The sequence below is a fragment of the Hetaerina americana genome, unplaced genomic scaffold (genome assembly GCF_022747635.1).
Source record: "Hetaerina americana unplaced genomic scaffold, ioHetAmer1.1.p SCAF_6, whole genome shotgun sequence".
NCBI lineage: Eukaryota > Metazoa > Arthropoda > Insecta > Odonata > Calopterygidae > Hetaerina > Hetaerina americana.
This window is the reverse complement of record NW_027287205.1, coordinates 43,471,580-43,490,273: the sequence shown is the minus strand read 5'-3', so window position 1 is coordinate 43,490,273 and position 18,694 is coordinate 43,471,580. Positions and strand designations below refer to the sequence as shown.

Sequence of the window (18,694 nt, the reverse complement as noted above, 5' to 3'; positions counted from 1 at the left end):
AGAAAAAAATTCTTTTGCGCCTCCGTGAAGTAATCAGCAGTAAGCTTATGGAATTTTGGTGCCCAATTTTGCCTAACTACTTGTTTACTTATTTTGATAGACGTGAATTAAGAGCTATTCAGTTCATTATATGAATTTCGCCTCAAATATGGCTGGTAGGTTAAAGTTTGAACCCATATACAGTCTTAAATAGGCAAACGTGCACTCTTCATACTCTGGATAACCATCGTACTCCCTACATTGACTACCCACCCTGATTCTCTGCCCACTCCCTTTTCCTGTAAATTTTCAAGTAGTGCAGGTTTTTGTAGAGTCGCTCATCCTTCCAGTTTACTTTTATATTTTGGAATGCGTTCAATAATTTTTCTCTATCAACGCAGTGTCTTCTCGAAATTCACAAATCAAATAAATAGATTCTTTTTGTTGAATGCAAGTTGATAGGAATAGGTGTAGGATAGGAAATTGATTCACTTCAAGCAGGGAAGTATTTCAGTACTTCTATGGCGCTGCGTGTACCCCTTCTACGAGTATTAAATTAAAAATTTTCTTCTCCTACGTAATCGTTTGCCCTTTTTTTTCACCCTTTTGAATGATTTTAAGTTCTAAATGCCAAAATAAAATTGTTGTGCAGTATTCCTTACATTTTGCTGGCATACCCCTAAATGGTAATAAATCCTAATTTCAGTATTTTAATGGATTTTTTACCTACAATAACTTGATAGTATAATTATAAATTCAAATTAGGCTATATTTTAAATCCTTTTGGTGTTATCTCTTAGTGGGCTGGTTTCGAATGATCTATTGGACGAACATATTTTTCCAGTATGGCTTTTCCCGTCATTTTATGTCTTATCGGACAACTTTGGACTCATTCAATTTCCAACAGTGCCCTTTGCTTTCCCAACAGCATAACAACATTTTCCATTCACTCTATTTACCAAACCAATGGCAAGATGAAAAGGAAATATACTCGATTTTAATACCGGTCGGGTTATTCAGGGTGGATAACGTGCTCACCAGCTAACCCAAAATATATGCAGATCCGAGTCCTCACTCAGGCATTGTTGTGCCAACTCGGGTAGGATCAGCCACTGGGAAATCTTATGACAAGGTTTATCGATAACTCTAGGGGCGTATACCATACAGATACTTCCGGAGAGGAAAAAAAATATTATAAGCATAGAAACCATTGGAAAGTATAGTTACTTGCATGCTTGCGAAAATCAGACATACTCATTTTTTGACGCGTTATCTAAAAATACTTCAATCATTTTCAGATTGATTTCTGTCTTCTCTGAAGAATGAGATAGAATGATCATCCGACGAAAAATATTGGCCCATATTTCATGCAAGCTGAAACTCGACCAGATCTATTCTTAATACTCAAATCGGAAATAATATATATCCAATGTCAAATCCACATATTTACACCTTAGCTGGAGAGACCCGGAACGGCTCGACTTTGGATTGACATAGGCTACAAGAGAAATGACATCACATAGAAATTTGTGATATTTTGCTCCATAAACTCTGAAAACGTAATTGAAATGAATTAATTCTCCCGCAAAGCTGATAAATATAGCTAACTTTACAGTTTACAGCATCGATCAGCCAGACTTAGGTTTATCAAACCCCCACATAAAACGTAGCAAAGTAAGGCATAACAGATAGGGCTGAATATTTGTGATAGAACACGGCTGTGGAAAGGGAGATGTCATTTTAGATACTAAGTAAAATGTATATTAACAATGATCGTCGTTTGCGCGCTCAGTTGCAAATATCTCGTGTCATATTGCAAATTTGGTAATTGCGTCATACTAACTACAACATTAATATCTTAGAGGTATTTTAAAAACACCAAACGTAAAGTGACCATTCATTTGAGAGGAGTAATCATATTTGTTCGGGTACCTAGGCACCTGAAAGGCTACAAGTTAGCGCGAAGAAAGGACTCGGTTAGCATCCACTCCATAGCTTTCTTATCTGCAGCACTCCACAAATTCCTGTTCAATGACATTAATTTTTATATCATCGATCCAATTTCACACGTACTTCTTAATGTTTCTCTTTTAACGAATTAACATTTAATTTTTCCGTATTTATTCAGCGGCATCTTATCTAATTCTCACATTTCTATCACGAACATTTCTACCTGCCACACTTTTGGCCACGTATTGGCGTAGTGACAATCGCAAGAAATCTATCTTAGTAAGAACATTAACAAATATTACTGAAGGTCTTGCTTTTGATGAAAATAAGGTTGATAAGGTACTACTATTTCATGTAACTTCATTTCATAAGGCGATCCTTATAAGTACGCTTTTATGCCAACAGTTCAGATATTTAGAAAAATCTTATTTTCAGAGTAAATGGTGTAATATCTTCAAAGTATTTGACATGAAAGTTCTTTCTGCACGATTTGGAAAGGCGTACTACTTTTTTCATACCCTAAATGTTTTTCCGTTAGCTAAAATATACAATCAAATCATAACTATTGGAATCAAATCTAAACCCCTATTATTTTGAAGTTCATTCCGAACTTCTCACTAAGTTGTTTTATAACAATACAGCTACAACAAATTATCTCAATATCCTCTTTTGCTAGGCGCAGAATACGTTCGGAACAACAGGGTTACTTCATTAGACATATACATCATATCGTCTCTCAATATCCCATAAAGTCACCTCTGGTACTTCATTTGAATTATCTCCCAAAGCCTTCTCCCTTACCCTCTCATGTATAGCACTTATTTCTTTCGACCCCCTTGAAGCTCCCACCTCATAATTATTCATGTGTGCTCTTCTCTCTTGAATTCCTAAGTTTTTGAACGTCGCATGCTCCACATTAATATTTCCATATTCTTTTCTTTACGTGTTCACTTGCTTACTGTTTTATTCTATATCGTCTTCCTCGGTTAAGGATTTTTCACTACAGCGGATGTGAGAATCGTTAACGGCATTATTTCACATTGATTGTTGTCAGACAGTATACAGCACTGTCTGAGTTTAGCTCGTTTGACATAACTTGGTCTTAGTATAGATTTTAGTTAAGTTCACTAACAACCGAGTATTGACGTTTTTTTCATGTACCCTGCGCCAAGTGGAGTGAGCATATCTCTCGTATATTTTGGGGAGAATAGACTCCATTCAGATTGTATTATGAACACCCGTATTCACCAACCTTAACTCCCAACGTATCTCACATCAGAGGTTTCCAATTGAAGGAAATCTTTTATTCTAGGGAGTGACTCCCTGTTCTCTTAATCGCGACCCAGGCACGGGGCTCAATCCCCGCTTCCTTTGGCCGAATGAGGAAAGTCGTGCATAGATATTTGTGAGCCCTTATAGAGAGTGAGGCGAATTCTTGGAAACTTGGAGGTTGATGATCTGGACCACGTGACCACACTCGGGATTCGTGACGTAAGAGTTTTGCTTGCCGCCCTTCCTAGCAAAACGTCGACCCCTAGCCCCGCCACCAACCACCACCCCCAAAAACACTCTCCGCCACCCCGAAGCCCCTTATCCGTCCACCTCCCCACTAGTTCCACTGTTTGAGGAATCTCCTTCCAACTCTCCCGTCCTCACCCACTCACCGCCCTCCAATTCCCAGGACGTCGCGATTTATCGTCCCGGAGATTCCCAATGGCTCCTACCCCACTCCTATCCTCACCCCAGTGCTTGCTTGTATCACTCCTCCTCCCCCTCTGGCATTTTATAGACCCCTTCCCCGTCGTGCAATTCTGTATCACCCCTCTCCTCCCGTTACCCCACCCTCTCACCCTGTCTCCCTCAGTTCCACACCCCCTAAAGGCTGACTCTCACGTCCCATTTCCACAAATCGTCGCCCCTCCATCCCCCCTTTTTGAGGCTCAAACCGCCCCCCTCCACCAGCACCTTTGCCGCAAGCCCACGCGTCGGCGACCCCACTCCTTTCACTGACTACCCCAGTTTCTCTCCTTCCCCTCCGCCTCTCACCTCAACTCCCACGTCCCAGCGGCATCATCCTCCTCAGCCTTCCTCCAGCCTTCCTCCATCCTTAAGGAGTTATGCCGACGCCCACGCCGTCCTCAGCCTTCCTCCTTTAAGATTTTCGCCGTATTTCCCTTTTTTCGGTTTTAAGCCATAGCGCCTCCCACACGCCCCTTTTTCCCTCTCTCCCTCCCCTCCCGGAACTCTCCTTCCTTCGTTTTCTCATTCCATCCCTCCCCCCTCCGTATTTCATGCTATTTCGTCTACCCCTCCTCCGCTTTCAATGCATGAATAGGTTTATTCAACCGCAATAACAAGATTCCAATGTGGCAAAGGGCACAACTTCCACCCGCTTTCCCGTGAAGACCCTCAATATCAAAATTTGTTTCCATCTATTGTGTGATACTATATCCAATATAATCAGCATCGGTAATAATAATTATTATGCTTTTATCATACTCTACCGCGTGAAATCGCTGATATAGTGTTTATAATTGCCACACATTATTGCTATGTGAAGTAAACACTTTTTTCAACCAAATGATCAGTCTATTAAAAGTAAGGTCTTGAAAGTTCATAAAATCTATTGTCCAACGCCGATTAATTTTAAAGCTTGTCTACACATCGTAAGCTCCTAATATACTCAGCGATTTCCTTCCTCAGCTTATCGCAATATCCGCCATTTGAAAAATCCCTTTATTTCACCTTCATCAAATTTACAAAACTTTCTTTTTTCCCAAGCCACTCTTTGTTTGTTCCGTTGCAACCTCACGGTTGCTTCCCTCTCTAATCAGTTTGTTTCCTCATCAGTCTCTAGTCACTCATTCAAAATTTTCAAATCAAAGCTCATTCTTTTTCCCCTAAGATCAGGTTTCAAAATCATAAAAAACAGCATAATACTATAATGATGCTATTTTTAGTTTACTCATGTTTCAAATATTTGTGATTAAAAGGTGGTATGGAATTACATAGGCATACTTTACTAATATGCTATTGTACATTTACTTTCCACTGGTTAAGTGTTGAAAGAGAATTGAAATCATTATTGGAAATCTCCATTGTTTTCTTTTTAATAGTATAGAATTATATTTGGGAACTGCATTTCCGTTTTTTTCGGGCTTCTCAGGAAAAAATTGAAATTATATCCAATAATTACTTGATTAATTGTGGTACCTCGGAACAGATCCCTAATTTCCGCCTTGAGTTCATTTTTTGAAGATGAAGTCCTTTGTCAAGACATGTCTATCAATTCGGTCTACGATACCATTTAAATATACCTGGTAAAACAATACGCCAAGCAATCAAACGGGTAATATCTTCGGGAATAAATAAAATTGAGGCTCCATTGCAGGCGCGAATTTGTAGGTACCTGATTAACCAATGTGTAGATACCTACTTTCCCAATGGAGGGAGCTTTTATCTGGATGGGTGAGGAGAAAGATGGGTCATGGCAGGAGGGCAACTTTAGGATATTTGCAATACGATTAGTACAAAACTCCGCGAGGTGACGCCGGGGTATGCGGGAAGTGGTGTTGGGACTCCAGGCCTGGGAAAGTAATTGCATATAAATAATTATAAAATGCATATTGTAAGTGTAATTCATCTGTAAAGGGTAAATATGTATTGATAAAATGGTGTTTCGCTCATGACATTGTTATGTTCACCAAGTTTTTGGGGTAAAATTAATTTGTCTACCGGTGTATCCGTCTAATCATTACAAGATAGCCCGATCTAATGTTTTAATATAGGACTTGGTTCATTTCGTCGATGCGGTAATATCGCATAACGATATTTAGGAACGAAAAAGGCCTCTTTGACAATTTGATTCTAACGTTTACTTATTAGTACATTGAAATATTCTTTAAATTTGTTGTAAAAATTCTTTTTTGTAAAACCTTATGCATTATAATTGTTGAAACTTTGGAAGATAAAATAAATTTGTCGTTAAGACCGCCGGATTTTCTTCACTTTCTAGTCTCGACTGTGTACGTATGTGACGAGTTCTATTCCAAAATTTCCCGAACTTATTTATTAAAATAAATATTTTTTGGTCAGGATCCCCTTCAAAGTGGTCTCCTCCCCTACATATACACTTATCTTAACGGTGTTTCCACTTTTTGAAAGTGGAAACACACAGTCCTGGCAAGCATCTTCCGGAATACTCAAGCTAGCAAGCTGGCTAAGCTTCTTCGTCGAATTTGTCTCTATTTCTGCAATATTGCCAAATCTTTTTGATTCGAGTAGGTTTTTAGTGTGGGGAAAGAGAAAGAGTCACTCGGGGATAGATCTGGTAAGTCGGGTGAGTGGAAAAGCACAGCGATCTTGTCTTTGGCTAAAAAATCACGAGTTCTGAGATACGAATGAGGTGGCGCGTTGTCGGGGTGAAAAAGCCACCCGCCGCTCCTCCAAAGTTCGGGTTGTTTTCGCATGGTTCTCTCCCTCTAAGGTGTTTCATAACCCCGAGATAGTACTCCGTGTTGGCTGTTTGCCCTGTAGGTAGGTATGTGTGGTGCACAACCCCCTTTTGCATCGACAAAACAATCAATGTCACCTCGACATTCGAACGAACTTGTCAAGCTATTCTGGGCAGGGAGGATCTTGGAAAAGAAGGTTTCATTCAGCGTGATCAAACAGTTCATGACAAACTTAAACTCGATGTTGTTTATGGTCTTCTGTCATCAAACGAGGCCAGAATGTTGCGGCGGCTCTATGCCTCCTCAATTTTTCAGTCAGGATTGCATAGCATAAACCAATTGAAAACCACTCTTCTGCAATTTCCCTGATCGCCAATTGTCGATTTGCTTGAACGAGATCGTCACTTTCTCGATGTGGCGGTCATTTCTTGACGTTGATGGCGATCCGGAACGCTCATCGTCTTCCACTGATTCCCACCCTTTTTTGGACAGGGTAAATCGCTCAAAACACGTGGACGTTTCATAGCATCCTCACCATAAGCCTTAGCAGTGAACTCAAAAATGTTCGTGAAAGGTTAGCAGAGTTTCACGCAGAATTGCACAGAACTCCTTCAAAGAGCTCATTTCCGCAGATCCGATTTTTTGCCGCACTCTACGAACACCCATTCACATAAACGGCAGTAATTAATCAACAAAACAAGATATCAACAAAGTGATTAAAGGAGATAATTTGATAAGTTTTCGTGATAACAACGCCTTTAAAAATTAAAAAATAAGTAACCTAAGGCACCTTATTCAAAAAGTTCGGTAGCCTTTTCAACAAACCTCGTATGTGGGGTTACATTCATAAACTCTCTTGTGGAATTGGACATAGTCCGGCTAATATTTTTCCAGTGGACTTAAATCATGTATAATACATCATCCATCATGCAGCTTTCAACGTAGATTATTCCAAAACTTAATTCACTTTTCAGATTCTTTCTTAGAACTAATAGTGAGACTTTCCGTTGCAGTTTGTGTAACGCATGACTCAAATACTCATGATCATTATTTCAGATGCGCGAGCCGTCCTTAAATATTAGGCCTACTGGTGATAAATAACGCTTTATTCGACCCTTCACGCTTCACTTATTTGGCTTACAATGTACAATTAATTTATTCGCAGCCGCTTCAACGTGATTTGCTTTAACCTAGATCCATTTCGCGGATATATTACTTCCCTCTACTTCTTTTCTCGTGCAGATTCCTATTCATTTCACCCAACAACTTTTCTTACCATCCTCTTGCCGATCGACGGTGGAGTGAGGAATATTCCAATACGCTGGCAAAAGCTTTTTTCGACAGGCTTTAGCGGTCTTTTAATACGCCAAATCCTCTTCCTCTTGTCCTCGAAAACCTGTTTCCTCGGTATCCCACTTCCTCGCTAACTTCTCTTACCTCGTTTTCCTCGTTCTCTTCAATTCAGGCTCCCCACAGTACACAGCAATCCTCCACCTCAAGGGCATATGACAAGTCTATATTAGTTTGCCAAGCTTAAAAGAGGGTAAAACTACGCATTGAAAAAAGATAACATTTTCATAAGTCAGTGTTGCCTTCTGTTTTGGGAGGTTTTGAACTCAAAACGTGTGAGTTAAAGAGATTCCTTCAACCCTTAATTAGCATTCGATACCAGCTAAAATGTCTTGAGGTTGTACTTGACCCTTAAGTTAGTAAATTTACTCGATATATAAATTTCATTATCTAAGGTTTCGACTTAAAAAGCTTACGTTTATTACTAATTTCTTCCATGGTGCCCTTCCTGTGCATGCTTCATTCGCCTCCGTCCCACTCAAAAATTGCGTCACACAGGATCTTGTGTTCCTAAGATGTCTATCGTTCCTTTTCTTTAGAGTCACCACGACCATATTCAACCATACCCCTTTCTCGCATTCTAACCGTAACCCTTCTCTTATGTATCGTATCTCTGTGATAATTCGAATCTGATCCAATCTCTCCGCATGACCAAGCCAACTTAGCGCACTCTGCTCATACTCGCCTATAATTATGTTATCGTGTTCAGTTTCTGTAATAGCCCTCTTAAACTTCACTTCGAAATATCGTAGGTTGACCACAGCCATTTCTGACGTAGATGTCTCATATCCTCTTCGTTTTTTGGCATGTAGTTGACTAACGTCTATGCAATGGGTTTAACCTGGCAGTCTACATTTCTAATTCAGGTCTATCCTAGATTTTTCGGGGCCTATGCGGTGTTTGGAGACGTATTTCCGTATCGGCAGCGTATCGTATTCACTCGGCTCTCAAATTTTTGTTTTCCGAGTCGGAACTCAAATTCTCTCAGGGCATTCGACGTGGGGACTAACTAAGGGGAAAGAGCATGTTTTCTTCTCCTTTTCATCGCCCTTCCTCTCGTCCATCGCCTCTCTTTCTCCTTCCCTTTATCTCCAACACTCTGCGCCCCTCCCCTAGCGGCGAGGCGGAAGAGGCGTGGCGGCAGGGATAGACCCTGGGACGAGCACTCCCGCCCTCCCCGAGGCCTCTGAATTGGGGATCAGATGCGCGGGGGCCGGCGGCGAGGGTGGGAGGGAGCGGGGACGGGAGGAGGGAGGGCGAAGACGGGGGGGGGGATGTTCCCGGGGGGAGCGTGGGGAGGAGCGTTCGAGGGATCTAACGCGTCGAGTGTGGGCGTCAAACAGCGGAAGGGGAGGAGGAGGCTTCAGTGGGGTGCGGAGCGAAATGAATCTCCCTACCACTGTTCAGATGAGAGCATTGAATAACACAATTAATTTTACATCGGTTTTTGTGGAGGTCCTCGTTGAATACGGTCCTTTTTAAACGTGCAGAGGGGAGAGGTCCAAATTTGTAACTGGGAGATATGGAAGGAGTATCCTCTCTGCAACCACCATTCCCCCCACCCCCACTGCCATTCCTTACGCTACCCCTTTCTCCTCCGGAACGGTTCCATCGACGAGTTTAGGACTAATGGATTGGGGGAGAGCTTATGGGATTTTTCAGTGAGAGAAGAGTTGCTCTTCAACCCGCTATTGTAGTCAGCGAAATGCGGGAACCACTCGCAACACTGTTTCCTTTCCGAGCAGGAAGACCTATATATACGTTCTGCACCAGCAAGCGTGGATTCCAAAGGGAGTTTAGGTGAGCTTTGGGGTTGTTAAAATCGTTTATTGTGAGATGCTTGGACTCGTTTCTTGTATAAGTATCTCATAATTGTCAGTAGCAGTCTACCAAATTAGGGCATTTTATTGATGGACCCTGGGACTACTCACAAGACTCTTCAGCACTGAATAACATGACTCAAAATATCCTTAATTCAACTGAAATTTCTATTATAATCATCTTTCTAACTCACTTTTCTAACAATTTCCCCTCCTCCCTCTAGGCATTTCCGTCTTGGGACGAATAATATCTCTAAGACAATATTTATTGGGATGAAATAGTCATCGGTACAAGTGGCGTGGCAAGCCAAATTCCAAAGCAATCTATTTCTGTCATTATTGTCAAGTTTATCATCCCTGTGCGTAGTATTCTTAGGATTGCAGGAAGTAAAATCGAGCTCGCACCTTGGACCAATAAACAAGCTGGTATGCGTTTGAGCTGAGTATCTGGATACAGCGTATTGGAAGCGTCAGCTGGACTCAGTGTTTCCTAATACAAAATTTACTTTTACTCCAGATTAATTTTCTGATTCCGAGTCATTAAACATTTTCTATTTGTTTTTATACCATTTATCACCTATTGCAACGATTAAGTTTTAATTAATAAATCAAAACGCTTAGGAGGATGATGGCAATGCTACCAAGCGGGACATGTGAAAAAGCTAAGGATTTGGTCTCAGTGTTCCTATTTATTTAAAGATCCGATTGAAGGTAGGAATTTACTTGTTATGATATCCTCTTAAAAGATAAAGTTTACTCGTTGTCGTTCTCGTTTTATACGAGCTCTTTATCGATTACCAACTAGGTCGAAACTTGAATGACGGATCGGCCGAATAAGTCCCCAACCAAGTGAATTCCATTATTTCGTTTCAATGATTCGGATCTGCGTTTTATACTGCGTACGCAGGGGAGGTTTTATCAATTTTGTCCGCAGAATTAAAAATATATTATTAATTATTTGATTCATTAAACATTGTTGATCTGGTTGCAATGCTATTGTTGTAAAAAGATTGTTGACGAAATATTAAACAAACGATTCCAAATTTCTTCGATACGCTATTGAGCTATTAGATTCGATGATTGTCGATTATGTGAAAATCTGGAGCTTAACTCTCACATTTGGAATTAATGAAATTTTTGAGCACTCAATTATTTAAGACAACTAAATTTAAGAACATTTTTCCATTTATTTATTTTAAACTTATTTACATTTCTTCTCTAACCTTTACAATGAATAAAGCGGAATTCGCACTTTTGGTCACCACACTGAGTATTAAAGGAAAAGTAGAAATTTCCATCTATAAGTAGCTTTACATTTCTTTTCGATAGCAGGCAGTAGTCTCGATATTTACCTTTAAGTACATCTTATGCTGTAAAAGAGTGCCGCGCAGTTTTTTTCTGGTCATCGAGCTGAAAACATTACTCAACTTCAACTGAGTAACCTGGTAATCTTATTATGTGTGCAAGGTTACCTAAAATATTTCGTTAGATCGTAGCTATTAAAAATCCGATTAAAATTTTCCCTTTGTCAGATTTAATTTTTTCCATTAATAAAACATTCTGATGAGTTTTCTCACATCCAACCCGTTAATATAGAAAGCATTTTTGGTATAATAGGTATTCTCGTTATATTGCAACATGTTTTTCCGTGTCACTCACTTTTTATTTTTTTTAATTGTTCGTACACAAATATGAGGGGCGTGGTACTCGTAGAGCAGAGGGTATTACTCTGAGCTACCGACCTGAGGCTTTTGTTTGATTCCGGCTGATGTCTCTGAGTACCCTAATTATTATCCGCGCTGATTTTTCGAGCACAATATCTTGTGGTTAAATTGCAGAGCCTTGGCGGTTAACGAAGGAACTCCCCTAACCTGATGTGTGAATTTTACTCAACTTGCGTTTATTTTAATCATTAAGTGAGCTCAATAATTAGTTTTTTAATCAAATCAGCTTTAGGATTTGATAACCGTGGCTTAAAAAGTAAATATGTCCATGAAGAGTGGATCAACTTGTGCAGCTCTCGCTGGAGACACAGTGAATAAGGTTTTTTTTACGGTGTAGATATTGAAAGATACAAGAAATAAATATGAATGTGAAATTTACGATAGACATTGAGACTTTATTTTGACCCCTGTAATAAACTAGTAAGTTTTGTACTAAAGATTTTAGTACATTTATGACCCATATATTGAGTGCATTTTTCGCGGGTCATGGATCGCGGACGGGTTAATGGCTCGCGACGGCCGGTCTAAAGGTAAATTTTGAATATATCGAGTTGTAAGAATATGATGCTATGACTTAGTAACCGACAATGATTCCTATGATACCCCACTCATGTTATGCCGGTCCTCACAGGCCTAAATCTTTTCTTTAAAGTCTAGTCTTCACGGTGTTTGTCTTCATATACTTCTTTAAATTGACAGACATACAAACGAGTTTATTTTTCCATAGGCTACGTCTTTTGTCACTTAGTGTCACTATTAATCATGCAGAGTCAAGATAATCATTCTATAATGTAACCTCATCTAAATTATGATTTTGGGCGGCAAGAAAAAAATCAAAAATTTTCCAGAAATGATGGGGGGGGAGGGAGAAAAGGTTTTTCGGAGAGATTCAAAGGAGGCAGGATAAAAAGTTGCTAGGAATATTAATTTTTGAATAGCGTGAAATAGGTTGAATCCTGGGTAGATGGTGTAGAAGAAGGAGAAGAGTATGTACATGCATGTTGCCCGAAATGAAGGAAGTCAGGAAATATGTGGAGTTGAGGAAGGCCTTATTGTAATGGAGTTTTTTGAGTATTTATTGACTGTTGTTTTACGTGGGGCTTGTAAATGTTTTAGAGTTTAGGATCTTATCCATAAAAACTATCATGACCGTCAAATAACTCTGAATAGGAAAAGTTGAATTTTTCATGAATCCCGAACAAATTAAAAATATAATCTGTATCAACATAAATCCCCGCAATCCTCTGGGAATGCGTCTTGAAGGGTAATTAAAGTATCATCCATGTAAATAATGAGATAATAGTCAGTAGAAGGAAGAACCTTGGCGTTTGTGTATTCTAATGCCTGTGCTCCCCTTCTGTTTTGAAGTCGCTCTCTCATACTGTCTTAACCAATGGCCGGGGAACTTGTATTCAATCCTTAGTTTTTCTGGTAAAATCATTTGAATCAATTTGATTAAAATTTGTGAACGTGGATTCAAATAACTTGAATGATTTCCTCATTTTTTCCCGTGAAATCATTTTCTCACTTCCACTATGAGCTTGATTTAGATTTGAGAGCTTTTTTCACTCGCACTCCTATTTTTTTGATTGCCTAAATTTTTTTGTCCTACCCTCATTCCGTCTAATTTGTGAGTTTGATAAATTCAACCCGGTTTGGCGTGCGTGGAGGGACACTGCGGGGAAAAATAAAGAACACAATGTGTACCAATCCACTTGTTTCCTGATGATGACGCCTATGCATTGAAGCGAACGTTCTATATAGCAAGTGGGTTTTTTTTTTTAGCCCATGTTTTTTCAAATATCTCTCATTTCTATGGCCTATACAAAGAAAGTGGACGTGTTGCCTTCACTTATCTTTCATTATAATTCTGTCAGCTACAGTTGGGGAATTAAAGACAATTGCTGGTTTTGATGATGAATAAAATCGGCATTATTTTTCTAAAGAATCTTATTGATTTCAAATGAAGTATTGAGAATTAATTGCTGTCTCTTCACGGCGGTAGCGCGTTCATGTGTGCAATGAATGCTTGTTTTCCATGTGGTCAGCGGCACTTATCTTTTTGTGTGGTCATCAAAATTCATTTCAACTGCCCCGAGGATGAAAGTAAAAGGCAGTAGCCTGTACCATGTGACTGTATCAAACTATGAGATGGAAAACGACGCTGTCTACAGCAGCATTTAAGAAGGGTAATGAAGTTTAAGGAATCGAAGTATCAAAGGAGATGGGAAAGGTTTTCCATTTCGTTCCTAAAGAAAGCATGACGGTTATCTTATCTATTCTTGTAATTCAGAAGTACTCACTCTAGTTGATTTTCTCCAGCATAACCCGCCGCCGTTGGGTCGTCTTTGGACTTAACCTGCATGCCTTTTCCTTTGTTAGCTCTCTTTCTGTAGTATTAATTTGACCGGCTGAATCTTGTTGAATTTTGAGTTAATATGCACTTGCGAATGAACTCAAAAGAAGGTGATTTTTCCCTTATTCGATTTGAATTTAAATCTCATTCTTTGGATAAATCTTATTATGATGCATGTTTCTAAATTTTGAAATCGTCTCTCAATTGAGTGTACTATCTATAGGAGCATTAGGAGAAGAATAATCGGGTTAATTATAGAAGTATATACAAAGGGAATAAAATTGATTACAGATACGCCAGTTAATGACGTAAAGACAAAATTGGTAAGGGCCTGAATGTGGAGCTTTGCGCTCTATGCTCTCACAACTTGGTCTATAAAGCAAGAGAATTTGCGTAAATGAGATATCTTGTAATAAATGAAAAAGAAACACTTTGCTCCAATCCACCACTTTATTTCAGGTACGACTAGTTTCGACGCTACGGCGTCAGTACGGCGTAGGTACCTGAGGATGACGCCGTAGAGTCGAAACTAGTCGTACCTGAAATAAAGTGGTGGATTGGAACAAAGTGTTTCTTTTTTATTTATTAAAATGAACTTCCACAAAGTTGAGGCTGAAACTATTGAGATAATGAGATATCTTGTACTTAAATGTGTGTATGCTAAATAAGAGTGAAATATAATTGGAATAGAAGATCAAGGAAGTTTTAAAAATTGGGAGAGAGTTGAGGAAGGTACCAAAAGGATTCGAAGATGTCAGAAAAAGTGGACGGAGGTGATATTCAAAGATAGTGAGATGTTGAAGTCGGCGATTGAAGAGAGGATAAACAATACGCTGAAATGAGAGGTAAAATAATGTACGTTTTTTGAATTCTTTTGGTGAAAAGTATGAAGAAGTCAAATGGGAAATAATTCGTGGAAAACAATAGTAGGCTAGAAGGTAGTTCTTGAAAGACCACGATGACTTGCAATAATTTTCAGGCACCGTCCTAAACCTACCATTGAGCCTTAGATGTCGACCTTTAGCTAAGGATTTAGTAATTGCGAGAATATTCATTAAGAGATGAATGCGGTGCGCTAGAATGCGAAAGAGCTCTTGTCGTCACACACAGGCAAGGAATGTCTATATCTGCAAGCTTGCCACGCAGGTCTCCGAGTGGTGGAGCAAAGAGAAATGAAAGCACCATTGCTGTATAAATGTGAAATAGAGAAGGAATCTAAGGAGTTTGTGACGAGGAATTGGGGGGTTTATTTCATAGACATTATGCATAGTTGAGAAGTTGTGAAGCTCCATAGCATCTTGACATTTTGGTCATTCCTCAACATTAATTATTGTTAATAATGGTAAATATATGATTAGTTGAGATTCAAACAAGCAATTACAAAGCAGATATGCACGAACCAGCTCTTAAAGTTTCACTAGGCATGTAACGTTATGCCTTTCAGTTTCACATCGTTCGTCAAAAAAGCATTGCTCTAATAATATCTCTCTTCTTGTGATAATTTTTTAACCCATTGTTGAACTTTTCCATTCCGCCTGTGTTTAAACTTTCCGATATAAAATCTCAACTGGGCACTTCCGTATCTGCGTTTTGAATTTCTCCTTATTGTGTCATGTGTTCACCGCTCATGTTTCATTCGTTGGTTTTTTTCCAGTGGAGTAAGAAGAAGCGGATCCCTCTCCTGGTCGCCGGGGGTGGAGGTGGTCTGGCTCATGGCTTCCTCGGGACCCCTGCGACCACGGCTGCCCTCACTGGTCACCACGGTCGTGGCTTTAACAAATCCATCTCCCCGATATCCGGAAGGAGCTTTGGATTGCACCCAGCAGGTACGAGCCGGGCCAGTTCTTCTGAACTGTATTGATAAATAATAAAGTTTTTAATCCAAATTAAGTTTGTTACTAGAAATGAAATATATTCCAATGTGCACAATATAATTAAATGCAAATGCAATGCAATAAAAGTAAAAGATATCAGGAATTATCTATGGAGATGAGTGCTTAAAATTCGGCTTTCATAAATGTCCTGAGGTTAAGCGTAGAAAATTTCGCGGAAGCAACTCGGAGAAACCGGTATGCAACCATGAGATTATTAGAGTGTAATCTATTTGCGTTCAATTTTGTAAATAAGTTTATAATAATTATTATAATGATATCGATTAATATCCTGAGTCTTCACGTTATTGAATTTATTCTTACAGCCAGATGACTTTCTTTTGTATTAATTTAGAAAATAATGACTCTAAATAACTAATTACTCACCTGATGATGATGCGCAGCATCGAAACTATGGTCGTGAAATATTAAGTTTTCTTTTGGTGGAAATGTTAAGTTTCTTTTTACCCTCATTGTTAATTCTACGTTGAAACGCAAACTACACCTAATTTTCAGTTGGCTCTTTCCTCATCAGGGCCAGGTTTGAATAATTTCAGCTGCCTACATATATTTCATAGTAACGAGATCAGCGTGTACGAATTCACGAATTGTTTTTTTCTTGTCAAAAATATATATAAAAACATTGAATTGTGAATCAATAACGGAAGATGACTCCGTTTCCGCTTTCCATACTGCCTTCTTCCAAGTTCATTATTTTACGGATGTATGTACAAATTGGTCTTCTGTTTCATTCTTATCGTTATTCATCCGCATTTGTTTTCACTCCCATAGTTACCATTACGATCTGCAGTCCTCTCGCCTCCTAGGATTTATGGAATATACTATTTTTGTATCATCATTTTATATTGGCTTCTCTTTTTATCACACTCCCATCGTTTCCGTTATTGAAAGTTTCACCTCCTACCGCACTTGTCACACAGCCCAATATTTTTATGAACCAATGCAAATTAGTCAGAATTGTGTTACTTTCGAGAGGGTGTTTTACTCCTGACATAAAACCTTCGTCGCATGTGCTGATGTTCTCACTTTCCTATTGTGTAATATGTGCCAAAATTATTCATCAAGCGTGTACCTTAGTTTTAATTCGACGTTTATTTCCTAGGATTGACGGCAAATATCGGAATACCCTTTGGATGAGGAGCTGCTATGGCCTTAACTCAAACGGTTTAGAAGGGTTGTAGGCGGGTGGCAGGAAAATACAACGAAAACGTAAGAGAAAGGTCCTGCTCCTATGTAGTCAGGCCACATTTAGAATACAGAGCAAGTTTTTCGGGTCCATGTGAAAAACATCAATTAAGGAAAGGCTTCAGAGAAAATCCGATAGATTTGTTAATCATTGTTACGAGAAGAGAGTAAGCGTGATGAGTGTGTTGGAGAAATCAGGTTGGCATCCCCTCGATTCAGGAAGAAAGCAGGAAAGATCTAGACTTATAGAAAGTTATAAGGTCCGTTCCAAAAGTAGTAGGACTGGATGAATTTTAAAAAATGTATTGCCAGAATTGATACATTCACTCAAAATTATTCAAAGTGGCACCCTTGTGCTTCTAGACTCCGCTGCCCGCGGGTTTTCTACGCCTTCTGGAAGGCGGCGCCTGGGAAGCTGCTAAGCTCCCTTGTAACGACTAGTTATAAAGCTTCCACCATACTGTGTTGACGTCCTTTCAGCATGCATTTGAGGTGGGGGCAGAGGAATAAGTCGGGTGGGATATTGTCTACAAATTTGGATCCTCACTCGCAGGGTCGAGAAGCTCTTCGTAGATCCCCGTGCGATTTTCCTTTCGTTCGTCAAAGAGCACTCGTGGCTCCAACTTCGCAAAAACCTTTCTCATGCCCATATTTTAGGTTATCAGTCGATACATATCACTCGCCAAATTTGTAGGAAACCATGCGAACACTTAATCTGCGATCCCTGTCCAACAAAACCTTCACACTTGCAAGGTTTTCGTCACTTTTTGACGTCATAGGCGTTCATTATATTCGACGTCTTCAACATCTTATCTGCCCTCCCGAAACAACTTTTGCCACTCATAAACACTCAATCTACCAATGGTGTTATCACTACAAAAGTTCATTGACTGCCCAAGCGGGCAAGTATAAACCGTCCCGGTGAGTGAAGTCCCACCTTTTAAGCTGCATTGAGCATGCCATGAGTCTCTTTCCCAGTTTTACCCAGATTCACGCAAAATTTGATGACGCCGCGCTGTTCCAAAAACCGGTTCATGACGGGGCGTAACAAGGTCACATGGTAGAAGTTTCGCAAACGACATATCCGCACTTTGCAAAGGGTTGGAGCCAACTGCAATCGGCCTCCTGCCCTTTCTGAGGCTACCCTCCCTCGAACCCAGCCAAAGAAACCTCGGTCCGTCCGTTTGTCTATCCGGGCAAAAATAAATTCTACTACCTTTGGGACAAACCTTGTATATCACACGTGAGTGCTCATGTGGTACTGAGGGTTTCATTATGGCTCTAAATTATATGGGTGGATTTGACCAGGGATATTATATAAGATAGATAGAATCCGTATCCGGCAGTTGCCAGCACTCGTTTTTCCCTCGAGCGATACTCAAATATAGCGAAATTAAACCCAAGCCCCCAACTGGATTAACTTAAAAAACAATATTCAATTTTGTCGTTAAATCCCAATTATATCATAAAGTATGTGGATATGTACGTGAACAAGCGTTTCTCAGATACATGTATGAACTTGTATGTGCTTGTATCGCTGCTGTCAAAACACCCCTCGCCGCTCTTCCTAGCGACGACTTGAGGTTTTTTTTGCATAGATTTAACTTTTAATATTTTTAATGGAAGGTAAATCTTTGGCCATTAGAGTCTTTTGCACCTATCATGAAGTAAACATTATTTTATGGAAGGGTATTAATTAGAACAATCCACTAAACGTTCGCTCAATTCGGTTGAGGTGATTACGGAGAACTATATTTTACATCAGGTATTTACTCAAGGAACGCATGCTATTCAAGCACAGACACACACACAAGCTCCACAAGGATACAGTAAACTGTGTACGATGGTTTACGGGGAAATTAATGCGACGGCTTGGACAGCCACGAGGTCCCAATCACAGTGCCTTTTAGTAGAGGCTCCTTGGGGCATTTTGTGAGGCCCCCTTTGAGGAATTACGCTCCCGTGTAGCAAGCGGACAAAGTTT

The 18,694-nt window shown here is 39.7% G+C and overlaps 1 protein-coding gene across 1 annotated transcript in view; it reads left to right on the top strand.

Annotated features, from left to right (window-relative positions):
- The window catches only part of LOC139695324 (tyrosine-protein kinase receptor-like), a 443,472-nt gene that overhangs the window by 422,538 nt on the left and 2,240 nt on the right, over positions 1-18,694 (top strand). Inside the window, exon 13 of the mRNA XM_071594031.1 lies at positions 15,288-15,459. Coding sequence (XP_071450132.1) covers positions 15,288-15,459 — 172 coding nt within the window. The remainder of the gene's footprint in view (positions 1-15,287; positions 15,460-18,694) is intronic.